Here is an 11,053-nt window from a genome sequence, read left to right as displayed (position 1 = left end):
TAGCAACTACCAATAAGGTCCTTTTTTAAGAACTGAAGCTACTACATTGTACTATACATACACTAAGTGGGTGCTCTACCAACTGAACTGAAGGGTTAGACGTCTAGTATTTGCTCATTACTTTTTTAACCCAAAATACCATACTAGTACTTATTACTTGACTTAATCTAAATTGTTAAGACAGAGAATTATAAAAATTGTATCCTTGCTTCTGATGTCATAGAGGTATGTAACAATACCACATTGTCTAGTTCTAAGCCAAATCACTTTAACTGCCAGCATTTCTGTTTATGTTCATTACTCAGTAACGGACCAGTTGTATTTACTTCCTTTGTGTCCTCTAAAACATTTGTGGTATCTCGGGTATCTTTTACTTCATTTTATGAAAAAAAGTATTTTAATAACAGTGTATGTATTAAGCTTATGGTGCAAGATTTGCTCGTACGTGGTTGGTTGAACTAATCACAAAAGCCTCAAGCTTCTATCAACACTTGATGTATTAACACTGGAACAGTTTTCAGGTTACATATATAAATTTGTGAACTCTTGTTTGAATTGTGATACAGCTGTACATTAAAAAAAGGGATAGAAATGAACAAAATTGTTGTGAGGTGATATTACAAACATTGAACTACGAAAAAAAAATTTACTTGCTGTTTTTTTAATTAATTTGTACTGTACAACAAAACCAAAATTATTTCTTTAAATGTTAATTCAACCTCAGTCTTTTTTCAGGAGGTGTGGAGCAGTTTTAAATGAGGGATAATAAAGCTAATTAGAAAAGCCAATAATATTAAAACCTATTTTTGATTCGCAAAAATTGAGTATATTTTATTAATATAATTTTAAATTTCCCTTTTAGAACTCAGTCTCTTTCAATGTTCCAAATTATTGGTGGCTAGCTAGTAAAGTGCCAGTGGGTAAGCCAGGCATGATTATGAATACTTAAACTAATGGCAAACAATGTTAAAAGAAAAAAAAAAAAAATGGTTTCATTGCAAGCAATATTTTATCACAAGCATAGCCGTAAAATTCGATGGTGTAAGTAAGTAGGGTATGCTAGATCTGCGACGGCAAATTATTCAGATGAAAGAAATTCTTTTTTATTTGAATATATTGGTAAGTTTTGTATAAATTGATCTAGATAAAAATATTGAAATAGTCTGACACCCTGATTACCATAAATTGTTGACATTTTGAAAGGCAAGGTCATTGACAAATCTTTGTAATCTTGCCATGTTTACATGCTTTATTCATTTACAGAAAGAATTTGACTGCTTCAATTGGCAAAATAGTGTCAAAAATAAATAATAAGTTGTTTTTTTTCAAAACAGTTTGACAACCTACAAAAATGATACATATACTAATCAATTTTTGTTTTCATGCAGAAACTAAATGATACTTAAGTTTCATTCAATTTGGTTTTGTACTTTTAATGTCAATTGACTAGTTATATGTACCAAAGCCAGTTTCTTTTGTATGGCTTATCTCGTCAAAACAAGCCTTTTAAGAGAATAAAACTTGTGGATACTATTTTATAAGTTCATTTTAAGTTTCATGCAATTTGGTTAAGTATCTTACTGTAGGAAGAAAAAAAAATCTAGAGATACCAGTGATACACCCTGTCCAGTTTAGAAAGGTGTAACGGCATTACCTGATTCTCAGCAAGTGCTATTAACATGTACATATCTCCCACATCAAAGTTTTCTCTTTTATTTAAAAATAATGTAAAAGAAAATATACAGTGACTATTACAATCTTTTTTAATTTTGTTGTACAGAAAAAAAATATTAATCATAGTTTCTATGTCTTAAACTTGGAATAACTGGATTTTTTGTTGACCTGAAAAAAGAAAATAAGTTATGAATATTCTGTTTAAGATTAAAGAACATGTTAAACATCATGAATATCTTTCGTCAGATACATATCAATTGTGTGCTGAGGAAGTAACTTTGATGTTTGTGTTTTTCTGCAGTATAAGGTAATATTAATGCTATTTAAATAATTTAATTTTGTAAGTTGTAATGGAGTCATTGGACATCGACTCAACCAGTGGGCCCTCTCAGATTATGCTGGTTTTTTTGCACACTTCTATTTTATATTAATAAGAACTTCCAAAATTTCAGTACCTACCCCCATCCTTAGGAAAGTTATGGAAGGAACACAAAATATTTGAATTCCTTATTATCCACCATTTGAAATATTTGTTTTGCAAATATCAAATTTAACTAGTTTACAGTGATGCAGTCACTAATATGCAACATATTCAGATTAAAAAAATCCATTGGCTCTATAATTTATTTTTTATTTTTAAATAATTGTCCTATACTATGACTTTGTATCAGGACTTGAAAAACATAACATTTCAAATTTACCTTTTCTAGTAATAGGAAACTATAATTATAAATCAGTTCTGTACTGTAATTCCTTCCTTTACACAAACTGAACTAAAAAATTTGATCATCTGTATGTATAAGGGAAGCACTGCACAAAGCTGGAGACTTTTAAATTTGTATGATTTACATTTATGATGCCCCATCACCCTAGTATGTAGCTTGATGAGTCATAAATTTGATTCTAAATTCACGTAACATATATAAAATTAATATTCTCTTGTTTCCTGGGTAAGTTATGAATACAGGTGAGAACATTTATGTGTTGTTTGAAAATGCACTAACAGTTGTTCACCGTGTGAAAATTTAGATTTGTTGAATATTAGCTTGAAGTTATCCATACATCAAATAAACATACTGTGGCTGCCCTTTGCTTCTTTAACAAAACATCTTTCTTCCTATTGGACTTAGGATGCTAAAATTTTGCAAGTTATTATTAAAATAAAGTACGAAGTGACAAATCACATTTTCTTGCAGTCGACATGATTGCCTATACTAGGAAGTCGTCTCCTTACATAACAATAGACATTCTACAAATCTTATTCAGTTCACATATAATAATAATAATAATAATACAGAACAAGAATCTCTTTCTAGTTCACTTACCCTTTTCTTAACTTGCGACTTGGCCTTAAGCTGACATGATTTTACGGAAGCTTTTCTTTTCAAGTTGTTTGCTTTTTTGCCTGAATAATGTTTTTGGGAAAAGTTATTTCCGTTAATAGGTTTTGCTTTGCTAAATTTTTTAATGGGTTCCTTTTGACTTCCTTGCTTGGAAAATGAAAGGGGTTTGATGTTTTCAATTTGTTTTTCATCCTCTGTTTCTTCTGAATCATCTTCATCCTCATTTAACTCTGGTACAACAGAAGATTTGAGATGGTCTATAACAAATCCTTCTTCTGGAAGATTTGTGTTATCTTCTGAGCCGTTTCTTGTTGCCACTGTTGATAGGCTACTAATATAACAAAAAAAAAGTTCTGGATATATTAACTTTGATAGCGTTATATAAAAAACTATTTTGAAAATTTGATAATTTATAAAATATGCAAATAACCAAATGAGTAAAGAGCAATTCTTTTTATGCCACTCAATACACACCACATCAGTGTTGAGATACAATAGTTTTTAATACTTCTCATTTGAGAACAGTGTAATAATGAAGTCTGACATTAAAATTCTCATTAAATAAAATTTGTATTGTGGCACCTCCCGTGGCTTTAGGTGTGGAGAGTTTAAAAAACTAAAACACAGTAACCAGTACATTTGGTCTTTTAGCTTGAAAGTTAAAAAGGTGCATCTTATTTTGCTTATTAATTTAGTATTTAATAATAAAAACTTGCCTCTTCTCCTCCCCTAGCTTCATGCATTGCCACATATAATCTAGAAAAGTTGCTTGTTGAAACAGTCGATTCATCCTTTGAAAATGGCGTTCTTAAAAAATGAAATGTTTTTTTTTTAATGTTGAAAAGGAAAAATAAAATATTGAAAACAAGGACATTTTTGTACAGTATATTCTACATTAGGAAATAATTTAAAACTAATTTGTTTTTCACTATATTAAAAACAAAAAATAAATGCTCATTATTATTTATATTTTTGAAGTTACAAAATTTTTTTAAACTAGGCTTACAGCTTATGTTGACAGGTCAGTAATTAGGCTAATAATTGCAAAGAAATATTTCAAGCCAAAAGATACTTAATATAAATTATAATTACATGCCCTTTATTAGAATAATAATGATCTATTGACAAAGAAAATATAGCAGTGAAAAGCAATTTTTAATTGAAATTATGTTGTTTATTTGTTTTTGGATATTTGCTAATGGGTTGTCTGTATTAGCTTTCCCTAATTTTGAACTGACAGTCAAGAGGGAAGGCAGCTGGTCAATAATATTCACTGCCAACTCTTGGGCTATTCTAATCAAACTATTTCGAAAGCACTCGAGTTTTGGGTCTTATTTTAAGTCTATTACACTTTATATGTGCTAACTCTTTCATAAAAACTAATCAAATAGTGATATTTTAACCATAACTCTTATAAGGCACCAATGGCTGTAAAGTGTGGAGTGTTAGGGAATGTGAATCTTGGATCCTGAGATACACTAGGCCATGCCTGTCCTAAATAAAGTATCAGACTTGAACTGCTGTAATGGTAAGCTTAACTATGTATATAAGGCACGCAGTAGCACTACCTATGTAGGGATGGCTCGGATTGTTCATCGATATGGTATTTTAAATATCTCCTCTATGGATCATCAGTACTTTACAATACTATAACAGTGTTTCCTTTTACAACAATATCTATGTAATTACCAAGTCACAAGTTCTAGGAATGTCTGTAAATATCACAGCAAAAAGTTCTTCTGCTTATAGTGTCAGCCAATTTCAAATGGAATCCCACTTTTATAAGTATTATTAATAAGTAGTAATTAAAAAAAAATCATACTTCTAGTGTAAACAATATTATCATTACCCCTTGAAGTTAGCTTTCATGCAGAAATGTGGTGTTCCTTTAAAAAAGTTTAATTATAAACAATAAATATTATAGTTGGAACCTCATTGTATTTATCATTTGGTTATTGTCTATTGAAATACTGCATTAAAAAACAACAAGCAAACAAGTAAAGCAAAAATTTTTCAAAAAAGGAAGTAAATGTAGGGATGGCTAATATCAATCCTTCAAGAACAATGCAAACAAGATAGTAGGGATGGCACTTGCAAATGCCATCCCTATTGTTTGCAAAGGATTGATATTAGCCATCCTTACATTTACTTTCTTTTTTGAAAAGTTTTTTTTTTTACTTGTGTGCATATACATACATACATATATATATATAGGTTTCAATAAATAATATAAACTAAGTTTTTAAAATGCTCTCTTTCACCAAGTTAAACGATTATCATAATTTCAAAATATTTAGGCATGGGTGCAGTTCTAGAATTCAAAATATTTTGTAAATTAAATCGTTTTTATAACATTTCAATTGTAACATTATCCTAATAAATAATTTTGTTTTAAAATAGTGACGTTAGATGATTCTAAATATCGGTTGGAATATCTTGTATGTACTTTTCAGTTTTAAAACTATTAACTGTATTTTTACCCGTGTATGGTAATAGGGACTGTACATTTTCTTTCATCTCGGGAAACTCTAATAACTCTTCAGCAGAATAAGATTTGAGAATGACTGAAATGACAGTTTGAGCTGCTCCACAATGTTTACTGTTAGTGTTCCACGTTACTGAGAACCGAAGCAATACTCCTACAGATAATAATATGAATAAATAAGTGTTTACTTTTCATTCAAAGTTTCTTCCTTATAAGTATGTTAAACATTTATCACTTTTTAACACTAGCCTGTATAATTTTTTACTAGACAAACAGTATCCACTGCTATGGAGTAAATTAGATTGTCAATTCTTTATCTTTGTGGATAACAAATCATAGGTAATGACCCCGTGATAATATATGTAAATAACTATTCAACTATCACCTTTGCAAAAATATACAAGATTCTTTCTGACAATTGAAAGAAATTGGCAGTGTACAGAGCCATGCCTCAAAATTGGTTAATCATTTAGTTACATTACCAGACAAGTTGGATCACTTTTATGTTCATTCTTCAGATCAGTGTGCTGTGGTAATGTGTGAAGTTTGTGTCTGCAGTCCAAGAACAAAAAAAGAAATTTCCAGTGTTTGTATCTGATTGGTTGAGGATTATGATGCGAGATTGATAGGTTTTTGATCAATGTAATCCAGATATTGTCAATTTCTGTTCCTTGGTCTCTGTTCACTGCTAGTTTCTAATGTTGTATATCTTCCATTTTTCTCTCTGTCAACATAACTCTGCATTTATCCCAGCCTGTCTTATGCCCTTTGTCAAAAACATGCTCTGCAATGATGGAGATGTTGGTTTTCATTAATCTGACAGCATCTTATTGACATTTTAATCACTGCCCTAAATGCCTGTCTCCACAGCTATAAGGTGTTTTATAACTTATTTCTGTAGTTTATCTTGAGAATGTTTGATATGTGTGTTAAGATATTACTAAAGGTTTTGCTGGACTTAAACTTTTACTTGAAATTTCTTGTATATTCTTTGCTTATTTGATAATTTTTTTCTGGTATTCATTGGATTAGAAGGTGGTTTCAGTACATCTTAATTTCTGATACTTGGAAAGTTTCATTGCATACTTTAATTGCTCGGTTGTAAAGAGACAATATAAAGTCTCATTAGATTGGATTGAGGATAGTTAGACCTGTATTTTAAGTACTTATTGGTATTTGTTAGTGTTGGTAAATCATTTTGTCCAGGGAAGAGATCTATTTTCTTCAAGTCATAAGGTAACTTTAATGTTGGGATATATGGCATTAATATGAAGTAAACATTTTTGTCAACTATGGGACCAGATAACGAATATACCACCTACATATAGTTTCCAAAGTTTTGTAGGCTTATCATTTATTCACGGAACACATTAATAAATTTATTCATGAATTTGTTGCCGAGTGTGGGGGGAGATAGAGCAGCCTATTGATAAAATGAGTAGGATTCTCAACCAATAGGAATCAACAGCCAACCACATAAAAGGTTTCTTGATCAATAAGACTCAAACACTTACTAGAAACTTTAGTTCTCAGACAAATATACCAATTCTACACTGACCTGTAGAAGGAACATGAAATGTTGTCCATAAAACTTCACTTCGCACATTTCTTTAAATGAACATCTATAAACAACAATGGTTAATATTTAAGAAAAAGCTTTTTTTTTTCTTCTGTAATGGTAAGCCTAACTTAAACTAAATAAATTTCTCTGTTGTACACCTTTAAAAATATTACCTAACTGATCTTCTCTCATTTGACTGATTACATTTTCCAGATCTTCTCTCCCTCGTGTTTCGGTAAGAATTTCTGTTTAGATAAAACAAGGAAATATTAAATTTATCTCACAATAAAAAAAAAATACAACGAAACAGTAATTATATCATTTTTTGATATAATGTTAAGAATATTTAAGATAAAATTTTGTAATATTCTTAAGCCTACCATTACCTAAAACTACAAAATAATACGTTCCTTACCATTTACCAAATGTTTTAAAGGACAAACCTTACCTGGTAACTTGTTTAATCCAAGGTTTTTTTTATAAATGTCTTGTAGTTTAAATTACCTCACTCTAATACCTCTGGCTGATGACTTCCGAGATGGGGACAGTTCTCGTTTTTTTTGCTTTTAATGTGGCAAAATAACATTCAACAAGCACTTGGAGAATGTAGCTGAAAACATGTTGATTGCATGTACAAATATTGGTTTTATGAAGATCTAGAAAGAACCCTGTTGAGATGAGGCAAGGGTTTCTGTTCTTCTACATGAGCATCTAACAAACATCAATACTTACAAATCATAAGTTTTCCTGCTAGTCACTCATGGTAAAAAAAAAAAGACATCCTGAACAACTAAAGATGGTATGTGGAGTTAGGTTTGTTTACTTGTTTTAAGATATTCAATATGAAGTACATTGGATCCATACCTGCTATCATGCAAGATCCAGTTAATGAAGTGAAAAAATAAGACATGCAGAATTAAAATACACTTTTGAGATGTTTCGAGTAGGATGGCTTCCTTTATTTTGCATTTCTTGATGTATGGTTCTTTGTTTAAAATTGAACAAAGCAGTCCTACTCCAAACCAAAACTTCGTTCATGTGACCTCTTTGTTCCATCATGTATATATATTTCTGTGTTCATGTAAACTGCTTGTACCTGATGATGACAAAACATAGTACCTTTATTACATGTAATAGTTTTCCTCATTAACCATTCAAACCATCTCCAAACTTTACTACCTAAAAGTGAGTTCCTCTTCATCAAGTTAATTAAGTTTTGAGTGTAACTCCAGAGAAGGTCCTTGTCATGAGCACTTTGACCCACTTGAATCCAGAGGGTTAAGTTCTCAAGTCTACTTGAGTGAACAATTATATAATCTATCCACACTTCCAGTATAAAGGTTTGTCTTCTAGTGGTCATGGTGACAGAAGAAATAATAATTTATGTTTTGATATTAAACGAATTAACTGTTACTGTACTTACTGTATTACTTTTGGTTACTTCTGCATGAAGTTTATGCTATAAAAGTTTGAAATTAATACATAAATAATGAAACGTGTACAGAGAGTTTCAGTTGTTGTGCAAGATACATTTGTTATAAAATCTTTACCAAATACAAGTTTTACTGCAAGAAAGAAAACACAACAATAACACCAATATTTATCAATATTTAATTTTCAGACTGATAGCCAGACTTAATTAAAACAAAAATTAAAATACCTTTTACTATGTTGAGGGCTCTAAAAGGCTGTTCAAGTGTTATGGCAAGGCTTAAAGCTTTTGTCCATTTTTTCTGTTGAATAAGGTTGGTTAGTTTCTGTTCCCTAAAGAGAAAATTTCATTAAACAAGCCTTAACCACTGGTCTTATAAACACAAATGTTTCATAATGTATAGTTCTTGCTGCTTACATTTTGAAAATTATCTTTCAAGATTTGTTGAATAATTAAAGTCTATTTACATGTATATGCAGTAACCAATTTGCCCCTGAAGAAGAAAGGTCCACCTTTCAAAAGTGCTCAGGTTACAGGGTTTTTATTCATTTCTATACTGTAAACAATATATTCAAGTTATATCAAGAAGCTAACAATGAATCTATTGCTTCTAAAACATACTAGTATTAATTAACCCTAGCTTGCACTAAACTAACTTGCATTTGTTTTGTAACACTGGGCATATTTCTTTTGTTTATTAATGCATTTCATATACAGGGTGGTCCAAAATTATCTTTTCTATTTTAAAATTTAGTAATTATTTAATTAAGGAAATACAACCATGCAATTTTCAAAATCTTGTAGCCCAACTGAAACAGTTTTTATTGAAATGTTTTTTTCACTCCAGTAAGTAGTGTTACCTTGTAAAATGGTAATCGTGCAAGAAAAGGCTCAATGCGACATTTGGCTTGTAGAGACCAAGTCAGTGACTGAGATACAGTGCAATTGCAGCCACCAGTATAGGAAAGACTTATAGGGTTATGTTAAGGATATCGTGTATAGCACACCTATAACAAACACAACAGAGCTAAAGACCAGGATAACAGATGCTATTACTACTGTAACTGTGGGTATATTCAAGGCTCGATTTTAATGGTTGTCCAAGACGACTAAAAACATTGTGCATATATTACGGTATAGAAGTACACGTGAGAGTTACAATGCATGTCTAGTCTTACTACAGACTGTACTTTACTGTACTTGGCGGGCAGGCCAAGCTGGTTAGAAAGAAAACATTGAACGTGATTGGCCAATATTGCTGTTCTGTTTAAAAGTTTTACAGGGCTTTGACTGTTTGTTTCATTAAGATACTATGTAACATTAGCATGGTTTGGATTTATTTTTTTCCAATGTAATGATACTTCCCAGGAAATAAAAGCATCAAAAATTAGTTGAATAATGATGTAAAACTGCCAACTAAACATTAATTGTACATTTTGGAAATACGTAAGATATAAAAACATCAAAATTCTTGTAATTATGTCTCTTTTTTATGGTCTTTGTACATCAATATTGTTGTAATTGGATTTTTGTTTAGGGTCTATGTTTTTTTTTTTTCAAACAACCTATGATACAGGTCAGGTTGTCTGAAAGCCAATCTGGAAATTTCCTTAAAATCTAGCCCGCGATATGTTGCAGCAAATGTGGACTTGAATCGAATATCGGATTGGATGTTCTGAGAGCCACTGACGGTGCATATATAAGAGTCTAATGACATGTCAATAAAAACTGTTTCAGTTTGACTACAAGATGTTGAAAACTACACGGTTGTATTTCCTTAGTTATTATATTTAAAATATGAAAGTAATTTTTTTGTCTACCCTATATTTGTGATATCTTCCAATGATGATATGACAGAAAACAGATAAATTTTATGTTAAGACTTTGCACATAAACAACTTATTCTCCAGAAATACTTACAAATTCCTTTGTACCAATCTACAAACACCTATCCTTTCTGCTTAAACTTGTAAGTTATGCCGACTAGCATAAAATACTGATGCTCAACCTGCTGGGTTCAAAGGCCCTAGTATACTACTCAAACTCCTCCATTATCACTTACTACTTCTATAGCTACCCCAAGGGAAGGTATATTACCCACCTGCTCATGGTACCTGAGCCCGCATGGCAAGTTTGTTCCCACTAGCTTGTGAATGGGGGTATGAACACAGTTTCAAACATGGCACCCCCTGGGATTCAAGTAAAGTCAGGAACACAAAATATAATGCCAGAATCTAGTTCATTGACCCTAAAAACCTACTTTTGGGCTCCTGTCATGCAAGTGATTTTTCCAGGGGTGATTTAGTCCCCCTTGATAGGGAAACTATTCCATATAGATAAGGACACACATGGGCCACCTGCCAAGTTTGGTCCTACTAGTTTCAGAAGTGTGGGAGGAGTTAGCAAGAAATAAAAAGCTACATACTGAAATAATGTAAGATTTAAATTTCTCACTATTGACCAAGACTGCTTTAGGACTTGTTTAGGTGTTCAAACTGTGTGTACCTTTCATTACATACAAACAAGATCAGAGCGATTTTAATGAAATTAAATAAATA

At 31.1% G+C, this 11,053-nt stretch overlaps 1 protein-coding gene across 2 annotated transcripts in view; it reads right to left on the bottom strand.

Annotated features, from left to right (window-relative positions):
• Positions 1–1,702: 1,702 nt before the first annotated feature.
• LOC106458708 (transducin beta-like protein 3) overlaps positions 1,703–11,053 on the bottom strand; it is a 34,428-nt gene continuing 25,077 nt past the window's right edge. The window contains exons 18-23 of one of the 2 annotated variants that reach the window (XM_013918250.2): positions 8,724–8,827; positions 7,237–7,308; positions 5,498–5,656; positions 3,734–3,824; positions 3,000–3,348; positions 1,703–1,842 (exon numbers count right to left, since the gene is read on the bottom strand). In XM_013918250.2, coding sequence (XP_013773704.1) covers positions 1,804–1,842; positions 3,000–3,348; positions 3,734–3,824; positions 5,498–5,656; positions 7,237–7,308; positions 8,724–8,827 — 814 coding nt within the window. In that variant the 3' untranslated portion in view covers positions 1,703–1,803. The remainder of the gene's footprint in view (positions 1,843–2,999; positions 3,349–3,733; positions 3,825–5,497; positions 5,657–7,236; positions 7,309–8,723; positions 8,828–11,053) is intronic. The other variant, XM_022384980.1, reaches the window with a different exon arrangement.

Source organism: Limulus polyphemus, unplaced genomic scaffold, assembly GCF_000517525.1.
Source record: "Limulus polyphemus unplaced genomic scaffold, Limulus_polyphemus-2.1.2 Scaffold503, whole genome shotgun sequence".
NCBI lineage: Eukaryota > Metazoa > Arthropoda > Merostomata > Xiphosura > Limulidae > Limulus > Limulus polyphemus.
The sequence above is the reverse complement of the archived record's forward strand: the minus strand, read 5'-3'. Positions and strand labels throughout refer to the sequence as shown.